We start from the raw sequence: 19339 nt of genomic DNA, 5'->3' as shown, positions 1-19339 counted from the left end.
TAAAGAAAAACCCAAGGAGAGATGATCAAGCACAAATGATCACTTCATGCATTTTATTGATAGTCTATATTTTAAATCTGCAGTATGACATCTTACATAGGGAAAAAAGCTTCTTCCTAAAAGATAACTATTAATAATCAAACCAGCTTTAATATGATTGACCTTTCAAGGTCTTGTTTTGCATTAAACAAGTTAACTTTTAGCAGGTGTAAAGCACTGTACAAAAGAAAACTGTGTACATTCTCAAAATTTAATACAGGGCTTCCCAACCAGGAGTCTGCTGGATAGATATTGGAGAAGGGTGTTATGTTCAGGTTTAAATTGAAAGAAAATGAGAAACCAGATAAAGCAAACCAACCAAATTAACTTCACTTTGTGCTCCTCTCTGCTTTTTTGAGTCTCTCCCGAAGGTCAGGAAGCCCTGGTGTAACAATCACTTTAGTCTTTACAGAACATACATCTATGTGCTTTGTGTCCAAAGACATAAAGGCAGCCTTTGTTACTGTTCCCCCTCCAAATCCCTTCAGGTTCTTATAAGCTTCAGAAAGCTTTCCAAGATTGCTGCCCTGTTCTTTGTATGAATCCAAGTAAACAACTATACCAAAGCAGCTCTTCCTGGGAGAAGATAAAACAGGCACAGATACATCAATAAGCCAACTGCGTACCTACTCAACTTGATACCTGATCACATGGCCCTACATCCTTAAAAGCAGCACCAGGGACAAACGGAGCTATCAAGAGGTAAAATCCAAACACTGGACAGTTAAAACACATACAAACCAGTTAAAAGAACATTAGTAATGGGGCACTAAATAGAGTTAAGGCTGGACAGCTGGTTCACCCATATCTTGGTATTGAAATAATTCTGCATGATGAAGAACTTATAGAGGAACCTTGAAATCAAGAGGCACCATGGTATGACAGGGTTCACTTTCACTGCATGTCTTTAAGATATCTACTACTCAGCCCAACTGACCATAAAGCAGCTTGTGGAACTTTAATAAACAAATCCTAATAAAAATAAATATCTCACTAATTTTCAGAGTGTTGGAGGGTATGCCTAGTTCCTTCAGATTTGATCAAGACATGAGAATTATAAAACCAATACAAACTGTTCTGTGATTATCACTTGACAGTTCTAACACTGTTAAACAGTTCAATTCCATGCTGTAGCCTTTAAGATACAAACTGGGGTTACTTAAATGAGATCACTCACTTGTTAGAGGAGTATCAGATAAATTTTAGAACTGTTCCAGTTAAGGAAAATAATTCTTAATTTCATAATCCTAAAAATTTTTGCAGGGCAGGTACTTAACTCACAGCTGTTTTAGTTGATTAAAAAATCTGATTTAAAAATAAGTGAGGCTGGGTGCAGGGGCTCATGCCTATAATCCCAGCACTTTGGGAAAATGAGGCAGGCGAATTGCCTGAGCCCAGGAGTTCAAGAACAGCCTGGACAAGATGGCGAGACCCCATCTCCACAAAAAATTAGCCAGGTGATGTGGTGCATGCCTGTAGTCCCAGCTACTTGGAAGGCTGAGGTGGGAGAATCACCTGAGCCCAGGAAGTCAAGGCTGCAGTGAGCCGTGACCATGCCACTGCACTCCAGGCTGGGTGACAGAGCAAGACCCTGTCTCAAAAAGTAAAAAATAAAATAAAATAAAAATAAATAAGTGACATACTAGTTCCTCTGATCTTTTACTTTTTTCCAAATGAAGTATGCTGTCAATTTACATTTTTCATGTTTTTTCAAAAGCACACAATTTACTAGTTAATTCAATGAATTACAATACTGTTATTGAATATAAACATACTGAAGAATTAAAGGAAAAAAAACACACCTGACACTTTAACATGTGCCTTAACAATCTTGCATACGAAGGTACAGAATACTTCAGAAAGTAACAATCAGCATAGTCTTATAAGACTAGGAGAATAAAAGTGCCCTGCAAACATGGCTTCTATGTACTTAATATGATAAAACATGTGACAGGGAAGCCTGTAAGGTAAAACTTAAAAAAAAAAAATCAAATAAGGCAGATTATAAATTTTTTTGTTCGCAAAAGAACAAAGGAGAAAAGGGGAAGAATAAAAACATTCTCCATCTTTAAAAGAAAAAATATTAACCACAAGGTGCCACTATATTTTAGCAAGCTGTAAAAATGGCCTTTTAAGAGGAATTTTGCAATCTTTACCTCCCTATCATATGGGTATTTTGGGAACTGACTGAAAGTCATGGCTGATGCTTGACCCATTTCATGTCATGGACGCTCGGGAAGCAGGTAGTTAAATACAAAGCATATTATGTGACAACCCTCCATAAATATAATTTGAGACACTGACACTAGGAGAGGATACTTGGCACAGAAAAGACATGTTATTCCAGGGGAGGGGGACACATTACTTGAGGCAACACTTACAGCCAACCAGTTTCCTATCTTAAGGTTTGGATGAATTCCAATAATCATTTTAAAAAACTGTGTGTGTACACACACACATATTTTATTTCCTGGTGAAGGTTTTCTTATGAACTGTATAATTACCTACATTCCAACACTAATGTGAACACTTTTCTCAATCCCCACCTCCATTAACACCATTGAGGTATAACTTACATGTTCTTTTTAGAGCAATATTCCAAATTAACAAGGTGGCTTATCTTCTATAGTGCTGATAGAAAGTCTGCAAACTTTTAACTTACCTTGCTCAACTTTGTTTCTAATAGTACTAATAAACCTCAACTTTGGCCGCACATGGTGGCTTATGCCTGTAATCCCAGCATTTTGGGACACTGAGGCAGGCAGATCACTTCAGGTCAGGAGTTCAAGACCAGCCTGGCCAATATGGTGAAATCCCCATCTCTACTAAAAATACAAAAACTAGCCAGGTGTGGTGGCACGCACCTGTAATCCCAGCTACTCGGGAGGCTGAGGCAGGAGAATTGCTTGAACCCAGGAGGTGGAGGTTGCAGTGAACCGAGATCGCTCCATTGCACTTCATCCTGGGTGACCAAGTGAGACTCTGTCTCAAAAAACAAAACAAAACAAAAAAACCTCAACTTTGTCAGTTGCTCAGTTAAAACACTTCAAACATTTCAGACTAGTAAGTGAATTTTTAAAAACATCTGAAATATTCAAGAAAATTTGGGTTTTGGTACTTTTCCCTATGCTTTGAACAATGTGAACTCCCAACATTGTTTATCCTTGTTCCTCTTACTGCATGAAGTTCAAACTAGGTCTTAAAGACAACATTTCTGTACTTAAGAAAAAGTGCAAAGACAGAAAATGAAATATAAGGTGTTCTGCAAGAAATGTTCCCTCGAGAATGGTGATTGGATGTTGGTGGGGGGAAAACGATTTTTGTTCTCCACCGTAATCTGACACCTACGAATGACCTTGTCTTCAATGTCCACAACACCAGTAAGCATGTAATAATCATGGACATCGCAAGATTAAAAAATTAAGTAGCAAATTCCACTAAAATACTTGTATTCATTCTATACAATCGAATGGAAATCCGTGAGTGCTATTGAAAAAGGTGTTCACATGCACATGTCCAATGTGTGCATTCCACTGAAGGCTACAAGCTTAAAATTCTATTTCCAGTGTTTATGAATAGCTTCAATATCTACATTCATAGCCAGCATTCTGCTTGAGTTACCTCTTACTTTAACACTTCACAAATGAGTTGTACATCTTGGGAGGTTAGGAAGGTATCTGTTGTCAATAACTTTCTCTTATGCTTAGAATGTGCTGCAATTGTTTTTAAACTATTTAAAATGAACGCCCCTATAATAATGAAACACTTTATGCCAAGAAGAAAACTGATTTGTTTTTAGCCAATCAAGACTACCCTGCAGATCTGAAAACTGTAGATTACATCCTTAGGAAAGGAGAAAAGGAGGCTCACAAATATAAAGGAATCCTGACTTTACACGGACACATTTTTAAAAAGATAAAATGTATTACATAAGCGCCATAAACAGTGAAATCTGCTTATAAAAAAAATAAGTGAAGCTTTGTTTGGACATTATTTCCTTGCAAGAGCAGTACATATCCTTAGTAAACAACTACCATATTTACAAGTTAATTTCCTTGATACTTAGGTAGGATTGAAAGCCAGAAGAAATCATGAAAGAGTGAGCTTTGAAATAATCTTTACAGCTAAGTTGATAACAGTGAAGGTAGCCAGACAATTCCTAAAGCAGACTTGTTTATTTTGTAGAGTATCTGACTATGTCTGGGTAGCTAGCTTGCTTTGATAAAGGCCAAGGAGAAGTTCAATCCCTATTTTGGCCTGTTAAAGCTTTTCCCAGAAGAATAAATACCTGCTCCATAGTCATTCTAATCCTAACCCCAGCTAGCCTCAAAAAAGAAACTAGGCAAGAGGACTGGGGTTATCATGAAGTTACTCCTACTACTAAGAAACCAACATAAAGTGCATGTCCATAGATAGTGAGTCAGCAGTCTCATTTTCATATATGGGCAGCACAATTAAAACTTGAATTTCAAATAACCCAACATGACTCACTTTCAACAAAGGATAAAAATCCCTTAATCTTCAACTGGTCTTTAAATTCGAGATGTTAGGTCTGTGTTAAGAGATAGTAATGAAATATTATCAAGTGTGCAATGGTACCTTAAATGACAAATCTCAAAAATAACACAAATTCAAGACTTTCCTATTAACACACACATGTGTACCAACTGCATTTCATATGCTACAAGTGGTTTTATAGTCTCTTTCCTCCATCTTTTCATTTTTGAGGAGCAGACTTGTAAAAACATCAATTTAACTTGTGCTAGGTGGTAGTGGTTTGTTTTTCTTAAACCAGAACTCTGCCAAATTTGCTGATCTTCTGCTTCGTCTACTCAGGTAGAATACCAGGTCAAGCTGCTGCTGCGGCTGCTCTCACCATATGAAACCAGTTTGTGTCTGCATTATTACCGTCTTCAGGAAAACTTTTAAATCCTCCAGAGCCGTTTTCTTTATTCCTCCCATCTTTCACTTCCTGCCTAAATCCAAGTTAAATTATACGATTTCCACTGGTCTTCAACACAGTTTGATTCTGCACTGTCCTTTCCTTTGCATGTCACAGTAGCTGTTCACATACATTAAATATTATAGATATGTTCTGCTCTTGACATCTACACACTTACAAAAGCAGCTTTGTACTTTGTTTGGTGTGTTTGTTACTATGTTGGCTCACAAAAAGCAGTTTTCTCAGTTCTAAGCATGGTACTTTACAATTTTTAATGCATTCATACAACAGTGCATTGGAAAAGTACTGAGCCTCTACAAAATAGCTTTACATTTTTAAACAAATGAATGTGATTTTTTTTTCACTTACACAAGCATAGGCTTTTTAATATTTCCACAAGATAAATATCTCAATTAAACTATAAGCTCACTCTACAGTGTGCCACAGTGATGGGCTTAGGAGACAGTTGTACACTTAGAAGATCCTAACCTTAGTGTTATTTACACTGACATGTCCAGTATCACCAAGTCTGAAAGGTGAACAAACAATATTCAGAATGTGGCTGAATTTGTGTCAACTAATAACTAGGAATGGTATAGCTTTAATCACTTATGAAACACATACTGTAACTTAGTCTAAACTGGTAATTTCCTTCGCTCCTCTCTCTTATGGCGTGGGAAAATTTAAAGATCAACATGAAACAGGAGCCATTGCTAAGGCAGATCTTTTAAGATAACAAAGGAAAAATTAACGAGTGTATATGATAAATTAACAGTAACAGTGATGCTACCAATTTAACTGGTACAGAAATCAGATTTTTAGGTCCTAAAACGTGACTTTTAAAATACTTCCTTTTATTCTGGAACAAAAACTGGAGAAAGGACAATGATTCCTTCAGAAAGCAATGACTCAATTCAGGTTGTTACTTTACATTTAAGTACCACTCAAAAAGTGGACATAAAAGCAAGTGATTCCTGTTTGCCCATCACTATATCAGCTACATAGCTGAGAGTTCAGATCTTAATTACACAACACTTTCTCTGTTCCCAGAAGCTAAGACTGCTCTGCGACAAATAGGACAGGTAGAATTCTCAGATAACCAGCGATCGATGCAGTGGACATGGTACTCATGGGAACAAGGTAGTTTACGAAGTTTGTTGCCTTCTGTATATTCTGTAATGCAAACACTACAGGTTTTTAATGCATCATTTTCACCAAAACTTCTCATTGCCAAGTTGTCAATCTGTTCTTTGGTGAGTCCTCTAGGCTGGTCATCATCATCCTCATTTAAGAGGAAAAACTGAGCCAGGCTAAGGAAGGGCAAAGAGCCACTTTCATCAAATGTGACTGGGGCCCTATGTCGACCCTCTCGCCTGGCACCTGATGAGCCTGATGATGAGCTTCCTTCATTACTGCCTTCAAATAAATCTGAGCTAGCTTCTGAACTTTCACCACCGGAACTGGAACTAGGACTGGAACTGGAACTCGAACTGGAACTCGAACTGGAACTCGAACTGGAGCTCGAACTGGAACCAGAACTACTACCACCACCAGAACCCCCTCTTCCACTCCGTGACTCTGCCCTTTCCATATTTCGATTGGGGACTGAGCCAGTAGGCTCTGAGTCGCTATCACTGTACATAAAATAGCTTAACTCACCAAAACCTGTCATTATCTGCCTTAACATGGTCTGAATTGCAACAGATGTAGTCTCACTTAAACCAGTATTTAAGATTCTACGAATGGGAATTCTGATGGTACTGACATAGGTTCTCACACCTGCCCGCTCAGAACGTGAAAACGTACGCCTAAAACCTCCTCGTTCACTTTCATAGGTGACAGTGTTGTTTGGCGTCTGAGACCTAGATCGAGTTCTGCTGGCTATGCTATCTCTCTGCCGATATTCTCCAGGACGAACTCTTCTTACTTGAAGATCAAGGACTATGGTTGGAGGTCTCTGTCCTGATCCTGTAGATTCACCATTGGCAGCTGTGTCCGAAGAACCTGCTCCTTGAGAGGCATTTCTTGTTCCAGAAGCTGCAAAAAGACCTCTACTTAGCAACTCAGGCCCAGATATTTGCTGTCTCAATGTCACATGGTGCCGGGTTCTAGAACTTCCCTCCGTCTCATTTACCAAAGGATGTTCAAAAGTCTGAGATGAGATACTATGATGAGATCTTCGTGGAATTTCACTCATTGGATGCAGAGGTGACCTACTTCTCTCAGCTCTTGCTCTGGTTCTCCGATGGTCTGGGCTCCTGCTTCTTGCCCTCCTCTGACCTCTGGTAGGTGGGACCTCTGTTAATGCTTCAGTTGAATTTCGTTCTGATCTAGATGGCCTTGCAGATGTTGATTCAGATCGTGGGTTTTCCACTTGCCTTTGGCTGTTGTTTTCCACATTTTCTCCACTAGAACGTCTTGCAGATGGCTCATTTTCATTCTCTGAATTTTGGCTCCCATTATTACGATTAACATTTATCTCTAAACTGAATCTGAAATCACCACTGTTTGGATTAGTCCGGCTCACCGCTCTCCAAGATTGGTTTCCTCTTTGTCCACTTCTTGTTGTATTTCCAGTTTGTCTGACAGAGTTAAGCCAGTCTATTATAGAGTCGCCATTAGACACATCATCTGAAGAGTCTCCTCCTGTTCAAAACAAAGGAGGGGGAGAGGGAGAAAAAGGAACTACTAAAATGAGGACAATCATATAATAAGTGCTCTAAAACTCTGCATTAAAGAATTTAAAGATTCGGAACACATTTCATAATTACAGATTTTTACAAACTACACTGCATAAACTTATAAGGCAAGAAAATTCTAATTCCATTTGAAAAGAGCAATCTATATTAGAGAAATTTAGAGAATTATTTGATTTTTAAAGGGAATCTAGAGGAAGTCTGTTTCCAGTATTTTATCATATAAAGGCCAAGCATACCACTGTGGGATGGCCAGAAGACATTTTTTCAGTCCTCTGCCAAAACACTAATGTAATCAGACTAGGTAAGGAGACAGTGTTTAAAGAATAGTCACATTTAGTTCAAGCTACATTTCTGTCAAATTTTTATTAGTCTACATACTGTGCCTTCGATAACATTTGAGGTTGTTTTAAAATACAGGACTACTTATTGTAGCCATAAGAAAAATACAAACAAGATTTATAGGTTTAAAAGCATTTGCATATTTCTTAAAGTTACCAAGGTTTTCAATGGACATGAAATTAAAGATCAGATCAAATAAGTAGTCTGAACCTTGCATAGCACATACACTGGCATGCTCAAGAACCAAATTATTATCGTAGCCTCTCAGGTTACACAGTCAAAATCCCTACTCGACACTGGGAGGGAAACACCAGACCTGAGATTAGAGCAAGATTTCTCAACAGTGGTACTACTTGACATTTTAAGTCAGTTAATTCTGTGTCATGGGGGCTGTGTTGTGCATTATGGCATGTCAGGATGTTTGGCAGCATTCCTGCCCTCTACACAAATGTCTCCAGACGTTGCTAATGTCCCACATGGGACAAAATTATATCTCATTAGGAGCCACTGGGTTTAGACATTTCTTTTTGCTGGTGAAGAACTCGCATGTTTATAAAGAAGGAATTAAGTAGGAATAAATTTCAATGGAGGTGAAAAACAAACAAAATCACATTTAAATAGGCCATTTCTCACTGTGTTCCAATTAACATAAACATCCCAAAGGTGAGATAGAAAAAAAATGCTGACATTCTCACTAAGTATAAGAAAATGTCAGTTTTCTTTTTATGAGCAGTTACTTAGCACCAAATTAATTTGCGCCAAATTTGGATAATCTTTGGCTGACATTTACTATTACAAAGCTCCTATCATTCTATCATCTATCCACCTCCCCACCAAAACCAAAATATACCTCTATTTTCATCTGAGTTTTGCGGTGGTGGGCCTTCTTTAATTTGCTGTAGTCTTCTCAGCAACTCTTCCTCAGTACTTTCACCTGAAATTTAACACCACAGGGCAAAAATGACATTAGGGGTATGACAGTCAAATACTTTATCAGTGACTCATAGTAATCTGACACAAGATGATTAGAAAAAAATCATATTTTTAAAAGTTAAGAGAAAACGTAAAAAAAAAAAAGAAAGAAAAAAGAAAACCAGTGGTTCCCAACTCTCTGAGAGAAAAACCAAGGAGTAGGTAGGACCCGGGAAAAATTCACTTCTTTGGAAACATATTACAAGCAATTTACAAAGTTCTTTTGCATATAAGATCTAACTTTTAAAAACTGCAACTCTAGGCCAGGCATGGTGGCTCACGCCTGTACTCCCAGCACTTTGGGAGGCCGAGGCAACTGGATCACCAGAGGTCAGGAGTTCATGACCAGCCTGGCCAACATGGCAAAACCCCATCTCTACTAAAAATACAAAAATTAGGCAGGCGTGGTGGTGGGCGCCTGTAATCCCAGCTACTTAGGAGACTGAGGAGCAGGGTCACTTGAACCTGGGAGGCAGAGGTTGCAGTGAGCCGGGACTGCACCACTGCACTCCAGCCTGGGCGATGGAGCAAGACTCCGCTTAAAAAAAAAAAAAAAAAAGGCAAAGGCAATTCTAAGCTGGGCACACAGTGGTACTGCATCTGTAGTGCCAGCTTGTTAGGTTGGGAGACTCAGGCAGAAGAATCCCTTGAGTCCAGCCAGGGCAACATAATGAGACCCTGTCTTAAAAGTAAATAAGTAAATAATTTTTAAGAATTGAAGCTTTGAGAGGAAGATATTGTTATCTGCATTTTAAAATGAAGAAACAGACTGAGTGATAGACTGGCTTGCCAGAAGCCACATCAAACAGCAGGGCCAGAACTCCAACTAAGGCATTCTGATTCAAGCCTGGTACTGTTGGCTCAAAACACACTCCCTCTCTTAAAAGTCATGCAAAAACCTTACCTTTTAAAATCTAAGCAATTACTCAAAGGTAAGTAGAATTAAACAGAAATGAGAAGGAAGACAGACACTGAGTTTTAACTAGGATCAAATGGGACTTCGTGGGGTAAAAGATAATCAAGCACAAACTTCCAATTGCTATGTTACCCAAGGCTAGCTCTGGAGTATTACAACTGGGACATATTCAAAAAATCAGAGATTTAACAAAATAGAATAAGTCTTTCCTAAAACCTAAGTTCCCATTAGCTATTCTACACTTGGATTTTTATCTAGTAAGTTAGATAAAGCTAACTAAGAACACTAAAAATTCATATTATAATTCATAAGTTAAAAATCTCTCTGATATAGTATAATTCCAAACATGAGTAAATACAATCAGGTAATAAATACAGCAATAAATGTCATTCCATATCCCTTATATTAAATAATATTTCATAATGGCTAAAAAAATGGATTTTTAAAACAGGTTCAGGTATTTTTTTTTAAACCAGCAATTTACATTTATAAATCCTTAAATATATGTAAGCATACCTGGGGTGCCTAGCAAATTGTTATCTCTCATAAGCCTATAATCTTCTTCACTCAGGTTATTTACAAATTGATAGAAAGCTTCTTCCCGATCCAATCGGTCCATCTGACTTCTGCGCTGTGCTGCAGACTGATCACCACTTCCTTTGTCGTTAGAATCTGAGTTTTCCATATTGATGAACAAGTGGAAAATTACCTGAAAAGAGGAAGGAGACTAATCTTGAAAATAAAAGTCACTATGCATTCTATACAACAGTTTTAATTATGTAAAAATCCAGAATGTAGGTCTAGACGTGGATTTTCAGACCTCAAATGAAATTTCCTAACAAAAACTCCTAAAAAGCACTGTTATATTAAGAGTAGGTCAACGGTTGGCAAACTACAGCCCTTGAGCCAGACAGGGTTGGCGAACTAAAGCCCTTGGGCCAAATCCAGACATACTGTGGTATTTTTGTGTTTTTTTTTTTTGAGATGGAGCCTTGCTCTCTCAACCAGGCTAGAGTGCAGTGGTGTGATCTCGGCTTATTGCAACCTCCACATCCCAGGTTCAAGTGATTCTCTGCCTCAGCCTCCCGAAGTAGCTGGGACGACAGGCACCTGCCACCGCACCCAACTAATTTTTGTATTTTTAGTAGAGACAGGGTTTCACCATGTTGGCCAGTCTGGTCTCAACCTCCTGACCTCAAGTGACCCGCCCTCCTTGGCCTCCCAAAGTGCTGGGATTACAGGTATGAGCCACTGCACCCAGCCTCATGCTGCATATTTTTATTCTCCTTGCAATCTAAGAATGGTTTTTATATACTAACTTGTGACATACAAAATTCACATTTTAGTGTTCATAAAGTTTTATTGGAACACAGTCATACACATTCATTTACATGTTATCTATGTCTGCTTCTGTGCTATAATGGCAGAGTTGAGCAGTTTTGAGACTGTATGTGGCACTTCCATTGCTTTGGACTGCTGCTCTGTGCACTCCAAGTTGCAATGATGTAGTTATAACGACAGCATTTCAAGTGCTTTCATACTGTGACATTAAAAAAAACTGAGTACACGCTCATCATCTCAAACAAAGAGAAAAGTGGACTCTGAATGTCATGCTTAAAGGTGCAGCAGAGGATGGATTTTTCAAAAATCAGATTAGATGGCAAAGAATGCATGATTATGCAAAAAAGACTATATACTAAATACAATATATACTGACACTATTAAACACTAGTGACAATATTCCCAATTCACAGGAAAGCTACAGTTTAAAAAGTTAGAAAATTTAAAGTGAAATCTCATCACAAAATATTTCTTCACAAAAATAAAAATGAGGCTTCAGTCAAAGTAAATTTCCAAGCGGCTCATTTATTGGCTAAGCAAGGAAAGCTGTTTATTGATGGTGAGTTAGTGAAATTATGTTTGAGTGCAGAAGCTGAAGAACTGTGTCCAGAGAAAATGTAATATTGGAATTTTGTTGAGTATAGTGGTCCAAAAAGTTGGGAATATTGAAAGCAACGTCACTAATCAACTGAAAAATAAGGTAAATGATGGAGTGGTTCTCTCTTTGGCTCTTGATTTGTTGACAAAATGTAACTGATACTACTTAAAAGTTATTGTTTATTCAAAGAACCAAGTGTTGATTATTCAAGGAGTTTGAACTGCAGAACTAGCCTCTATGTGTAGTCTACATGAAATAATCATAGGTGAGAATATTTTCAAAGCTGAGAAAACTCTAATTCAGCACAACCTGAAGCAGAATCTGATAATAAGATATGTTACTACTGGAATGGTAAAAATACATATGGAATGGAAAAAGATCTAGTTGGACAAATTTACCAAGTTTATGAAAATGTAAGGTACTTAATGTTTATGGTTATTTATTTTATTACTCATCAGCAGGTGATCTGAAGAAAATATTTCAATCTATCATATTACTGAACCAGTAGCACTAATGATGAACTTCTCTCTTACAAACTCTGGTTTAAGTTCAAGTTCCATGAATTTTTGTCAGAAATCTTGTCTTGCTCTACCACACAGCATTTTGATGGGCTAATATTGGTAAAGTTTTATTGTGACTTGTTGTGCTCAAGGCAAAGATGGAATTTTTTTTCTGCGTGAGAACTGCTCTCAGTTACTATTATCAAACAATGAATAGCTTGGAAAATTAGTGTTTCCTGCAGACTTGATGTTTCTTAATGAATTCATCCTAAAACAACAAAGCAAAAAACACTTATATATGAAACTTACACTGTGGTAAAGCCATTTCAACAATAACATTTGTATCACATGTAATGTCAAGCTGTTTTATATACTTCATGTGCTGACAAAGTAATGACAGCTCCATTCCCATACAAATTTGTAACACATACATTTTCTGAGCTCAAGCTACAATTCCAGAAGTGTTTTGCAGACCCCAATGTAAGCACAAAATAAATTTCCTTATTTCAAAATCCATTTAACTGTGCAACTGAGGAGCTTCCATCTAACTCTCAACTGGAAGTGGAAGTGGTATCTCTGCAGTGGTAATATGCCAAAAGGTAAATATTAAAATCATCTGGCTAGGTGTGGTGGCTCACACCTGTAATCTCAGCACTTTGGGAGGCCGAGGTAGGAGGATCACTTGAGCCTAGCAGTTCAAGACCAGCTTGGGCAACATAGTGAGACCCCATCTTCATAAAAAATTAAAAGATAAAAAATCGCCAGGCATGGTGGCTCACACCTGTAATCCCAGCACTTTGGGAGGCCGAGGTAGGCGGATCATGAGGTCAGGAGATGGATACCATCCTGGCTAATACGGTGAAACCCCGCCTCTACTGAAAATACAAAAAATTAGCTGGGTGTGGTGGCAGGCGCCTGTAGTCCCAGCTACTCGGGAGGCTGAGGCAGGAGAATGGCGTGAACTCGGGAGGCGGAGCTTGCAGTGAGCAGAGATCGTGCCACTGCACTCCAGCCTGGGTGACAGAGCGAGACTCCATCTGAAAAAAAAAAACAAAAACAACAACAACAAAAAACCCATAAAAAATCTAACAAAATTCTGTAGATACCTTCTAAAAGATGAATACACTTCACTAAAATCATACACTTGTGGATTGCTTAAGATAATAATACCTATATGTATGAAAAGATACTTTCAAATATTAAATATTTAAGTTAGCCATAAATGAACATTTGCAAATGACTAATAAGGAAGACTAGCTATGAATCCCAATTAAGCAAAATGTTACCCTCAAAAGAGTGTCATTCTTCTCATTAGTAAACCTATCTCACAAAACACTGTACTCAATCAGTGTTATTACATTTTGAATTTTACCAGGAAAAACTGAGAATTTTGTTTCTCTCTTTTTTTGTGTAAGTAACAATATGCTCAATTTTGCTTTTTGATCTGCAAAGCCTAAAATATTATACTATCTGGCCTTTTACAGAAAAAGTATGCCAACTCCTGTTCTAGGTAATACATAAACTTAGCCAAAAATTCTTATTTGTCATTCACTATTTGTACGAGTTTAAGGAAACCAGAATATTGGCAGACATTCCACACATATTCATCAATTAACTGCACACAAAAAAACAATGGTAGTCAACAATCTAAAATACAGGGAGACTACAAACAAAAATGTTCATCCTGATTCTTCCCCTTACAACCCCAGATTCCCCTTATGTTCCCCACAAACACAACTAAATTCCATGAACATATGTGCTACTGACCGAATGTTCCCCTCAAATTCACATTGAAATCCTAAACCCCAACATGTGAATGTCCCCCTCAAATTCACATGTTGAAATCCTAAACCCCAAGATGAATATATTAGGAGGTTGGGCCTTTGGTCATAAGGATTGGGCCGTCATGAATGAGATTTATGCCTTTATAAAACAGTCCCCAGAGAGTTCCTTTGTCCTTTTGCCATGTGAGGTTAAAGTGAGAAGACAGCTGTCTATGAGGAATTGGGCTCTCAACAGATATCAAATCTGCTGGCACCCTGATCTTGGATTTTCCAGTCTCCAGAACTGTGAAAGATATGTTTTTGTCGTTTATAAGCCACTCAGTTTACGATAGTCTATTACAGCAGCCTGAACAGACTAGGACAACATGAAAATTTGACTTATGGAAAAAGGGTAGTCTATATTGGTACTATGACTTAACCCCACATACACCCACACACAACACCTGAAGTGCCAGAATGTTCACAAATCAATTCTAAAGAGAAAAGTAAGTCAAGTCTTACTCCAGATATAAAAACACAAAGAAGCCTGTCTTGTCAAACCCTGCCTGCTTGCTAAGCCTAAACAGATTTTAGTCTAGACATGGGCATACCTAGATCTCCACTGTTTTCCTTAGATCATTATTCTTAGAACTATCCTATCATTGTTTAATTAAGATGAGCATGTCAAGAAACGTGGTGGTGGTGGTGGGGGGAGATCACAATATTTTTGGAGTTTCTTAATCTCATAATTGAGATTGCTTAATTGTAGTAAGATTATACTATATACATTTCTGACAAATGCTTACTTTATAATACTTGAAACTTTGACGCTTAAATAAAACACACACAAAAAACAGGCACTAAAAAATACAAAAAAAAAAAAAAAAAAGTAAAGGAAGCCAAGTTTTCCCACATGAATCTCAGGTAATACAACTTGGTATTGGAAATGGTAAAGGCAGCTGATTTTTAAAAATACAGAAGAGCACAAAGAAAAAAAAAAGTCAGCCATAATTTCTCAAATTTGCTAAGAACATTTAACCAATGTTCTTAATAAAGCAGTTAGTAGTCTGAACGCTAATGCATGAAAGTTAAGACAAAATTCACTTGTGTAGGATATGTAAATAGTTCTGAAAATAGCTGCAGGGTTAAAAGGCTTGAAAAATATAAATCTTCCAAAGAAGGCAAAGATATCTGGTTAAGTTCTGACATGTGAAGGACATGAATCAAAGAAAAGAGAAAACTCACATGCCAAGGACAGTTACAGCAGTGGCACAAAGTCTTAATAATAGTATCAGGGGGCTGGGTGCAGTGGCTCACACCTGTAATCCCACCACTCTGGGAGGCTGAGGCAGGTGGATCACCTAAGGTCAGGAGTTTGAGACCAGCCTGGTCAACATGGTGAAACCCTGTCTCTACTAGAAAAAAAAAAAAAATTAAAAATAAAAAGAGCTTGGTGTGGTGACCCATGCGTGTAATCCCAGCTACTTGGGAGGCTGAGGCAGGAGAATCACTTGAACCTGGGAGATGGGGGTTGCAGTGAGCCGAGATCATGCCACTGCACTCCAGCCTGGGCGACAAGAACGAAACTCCGTCTCAAAGGAAAAAAAAAAAAAGTTATCAGGGAGGTAAAAGCCCAGAAGGAACAGAAACTTGCAAAAATATGCGAAAGACTTAAAACACTGAATGTGAAGCAAGAAAGGGGTCTTGTACTGAGTATGGAGGGGGGTGTATCAGATATATTCACAGAAGACAGAAGAGTCACTCAACTTCCATTTTGTTTCTATTTTATTCAACAATGAGAATCATCTAACTGGAAAGAGTGGAAAAAATAACTTTTCAAAGAAAATCAAAAGCCAACAAGGCATAATTTCTAATGACAATCTTTTTGAGATGTCATAGAGAACAGGAGAGATGCTAAATGATCCAATCTTCAAAAAAAGTGAGATCTATAAACTACAGAGCAGTAAAATCTAACAATACATCTAGGGGAAAATTCTGCAAATACATTATCAGATAAACTACAAACATGTAGAAGACAGTATGTTCACAAGAAGTGGAGTTCACTGCTGGTAAACTTAAAAAAATACAAAAAAATCCCCGAAAAGATTAACCTTATTTGCATTACATAGGGATGGTTCCAAACCTTGGCTTGCACATTAGAATTACTTAGGGAACTTTCTCTGGGGTTGGTTAGACATGGATATTTTTTAAATTTCACAGGTAATTCTATTTTGAAAGTCAGGGATGAGAATCTCTTTGATAGGTACATCAGGATAACATTGCTGACTTACTGACTTGATTTCTGCACAGGATCTGAGCTTTTTCTTCCTATTATGAAGAAATATAGATCAGTGTAATAGGAATTATCTGGAAATCTTGTTAAAATACAGATTCTGATTCAGTAGATTGGGGTAGGGCCTGAGATTCTGCATTTTTATTAAGCCTCCAGGTGATGTTGATGCTGAACCTAGAATCATACACTCTTTGAGTAGTAAGGAGCTTGATGACAATACAATTAAACAGATTAACAGTTGTTGAATACCACCCTCGAAGATTATGAAGCAATGTTAACTTGCAAACAGCCCTATAAACTTTAGCATTTTTAAATGAACCAGTTGGATGAATCTGCCCAAGACATGGTAAACAAATCCATAAACAACTCGAAGCTGTGAGTTAGCACGAATTATCAGTGGATTCCTAGGATGGGCTGAAATAAAAACAATGGTAAATATCCTACCTCAGACACTTTAATGAAGGGCCCATAGTAAAAGTATACAGTCGGGGAAGAACCTGTCTTGGCAGTTCACATGAAAGATACCTCAAGTTTTTGGTTAACACAAGCTCAATAAAAAGCCTGTCTGACCTGGCTACAAAACCTATGAGAATCACAAGTTGCTTTCATAGAATGGTGTTCAAATAAAAGCAGGTAACAGCCCCACTGAAACTTGCTGTTCAGAGTACATGTAGAAGGCCGGACATGGTGGCTCACACCTGTAATCCTAGCACTTTGGGAGGCAGAGTTGGGTGGATCATTTGAGGTCAGGAGTTTGAGACTAGCCTGACCAACATGGCAAAACCCAGTCTCTACTAAAAAAAATACCAAAAAAATTAGCTGGGCATGGTGATGCATGCCTGTAGTCCCAGCTACTCGGGAGGCTGAGGCAGGAGAATCGCTTGAACCTGGGAGGCAGAGGTTGCTGTGGGCCAAGATTGCATCACTGCACTCCAGCATGGGCAACAGAGCGAGATCCCGTCTCAAAAACAAAAGCAGACTACATGTAGAGTAAGTGAAACACTAGTGAGAAGCCTGGGAGCATCACAAAAGAAATGGATGAATTACCTGGAGGTACTTAGCCTGCAGAAAGACTAAAAATGGACACAATTACCATCTTCAAATATTTAGAGAGGAATAACATGAAAGAGAGCGCAACCACAGGGTTAAATTAGAGTCAATAGTTAAAGACATGTGGAAGCAAATAATTCTTCCTTTCAGTAAAACAATCTAACAAAATTGTCAAAAAAAGAGAGATGCTACCAGTCTCTTGAAGCAAGCAAACTATCTGTCTCCAGAGATAATCAAGCAGAAGCTGGATATTAAAGAAACGATTCGTTATTAGGTGAGAGCCAGAAGAGACTGATTCCAAAAGACCATTTGGACTAAAATGCTATTCAGGGTAGTGAAGTCTCTTGGTCTTCTATTCTGGGCTTAGGGTCATAGTAAGCTACATACTCCAGTGACACAAAATTACAACATTTTCTTAGCAACACCAATCCGCTTAGGTTGCCTCTACCCCATACTCCCCTTCCCCGACATACCTTGTGCTTTACTACTGTCACAATGTACTGCTATTCCCCTCAGCCCCCTCTTAGCCTCTCCCTATTTCACCTACCCTTCAAGATCCAATGAGATATTCCCTCCTAAGGAGCTATTACTATCTCAGCTAGCAATTTTTCCATCCATCTCTGCATATAGCACTTGTCTATGCTACTAGAGTGGCACTTCCTGCCTTCCATAATGTTTTATATTTTTGAAGTGTATGTGTCTTCTCTTCCCAAGTAATTTCTTTTAGGGAATGAACCAGAATTACAGTCCCTTAAAAACTGCCAAATGCCACTAGCACAGTGCCTTGCATATTGTGGATATTTAAATGACTGAAAGTAATCCAATGTGAACACTGAGTTCATTTCCCTTAGTAATCTGTCTGAAACAGCACGGTCCAAAAGAGATACAATTTGAACCATATACGTAATTTTTTAAAATGTCAAGCAGCTGCTTTAAGAGTAAAAACATGTGAAATTAATCTTAGTAACGTATCTTCTTGACTCAACATAACCAAAAAAAATCATTTCAGCTGACTGCGGTGGCTCACGCCTGTAATCCCACCACTTTGGGAGGCCGAGGCAGGCTGATCACAAGGTCAGGAGTTCTGAGACCAGCCTGGCCAATATAGCGAAACCCCATCTCTACTAAAAATACAAAAATTAGCCGGACCTGGTAGCAGGCGCCTATAGTCCCAGCTACTCCTACTCTGGAGGCTAAGGCAGGAGAATTGCTTGAACCCAAGAGGTGGAGGTTGCAGTAAGCCGAGATCAAGCCACTGCACTCCAGCCTGGGTGACAGAGTAAGACTCTGTCTCAAAAAAAAAAAAAAAAAAAAGAAAGAAAAAAAATCATTTCAACATATCAACATAAAAAAAATCATTTAGATGTTTTACATTAAAAAATACTGTCTTTGAAACCTGGTGTGTGTTTTACACTTAAAGCCTATCACAAGTTGGATGCTAAATTTTCAAAAGATAAAATGGAATGTAGTTCTAAAGTTGTGTTTCGTGGAAAAACATTTTACACTTCTTCAGTTTTTTAAACTTAAAATTAAAAAAACCTTAAAATTTCCGTTTCACTAGTCTACTAGTCTTATTTCAAGTGTCTAACAGTCACACAGTGGTTAGTGGCTACCATATTGGGCAGCATAACTTTAAAGTATTTCTTTGTAAGACAGAGAAATCCCAAATAGGGAGAGTTTTAAATGTGACCAATATATTGTTCATGCTCTACAAACCCACTATTTGCATCCCCTTTATGTTTTCCAAAAATAAAACAATAAGGTTCAATACCTTACAATGTTCAATACTCATGGGATAGATAAGTCTTTCCTATGCTCATGAATCTTCAAGATTCATTCTTGACCTTTTAGAATTTCTACTATTTCCTACATGGAAACTAGAGACAA

The 19339-nt window shown here is 38.0% G+C and overlaps 1 protein-coding gene across 2 annotated transcripts in view; it reads right to left on the bottom strand.

The window, feature by feature from the left end:
- Nucleotides 1-39: 39 nt before the first annotated feature.
- LOC105496939 (ring finger protein, LIM domain interacting) overlaps nucleotides 40-19339 on the bottom strand; it is a 28500-nt gene continuing 9200 nt past the window's right edge. For both annotated transcript variants that reach the window (XM_011767580.3, XM_011767579.3), the window contains 3 exons: nucleotides 10424-10616; nucleotides 8870-8953; nucleotides 40-7627 (listed from right to left, as the gene is read on the bottom strand). In XM_011767580.3, coding sequence (XP_011765882.1) covers nucleotides 6006-7627; nucleotides 8870-8953; nucleotides 10424-10592 — 1875 coding nt within the window. In that variant the 5' untranslated portion in view covers nucleotides 10593-10616 and the 3' untranslated portion in view covers nucleotides 40-6005. The remainder of the gene's footprint in view (nucleotides 7628-8869; nucleotides 8954-10423; nucleotides 10617-19339) is intronic.

Source organism: Macaca nemestrina, chromosome X (genome assembly GCF_043159975.1).
Source record: "Macaca nemestrina isolate mMacNem1 chromosome X, mMacNem.hap1, whole genome shotgun sequence".
NCBI classification, from domain to species: Eukaryota; Metazoa; Chordata; class Mammalia; order Primates; family Cercopithecidae; genus Macaca; species Macaca nemestrina.
The sequence above is the reverse complement of the archived record's forward strand: the minus strand, read 5'-3'. Positions and strand labels throughout refer to the sequence as shown.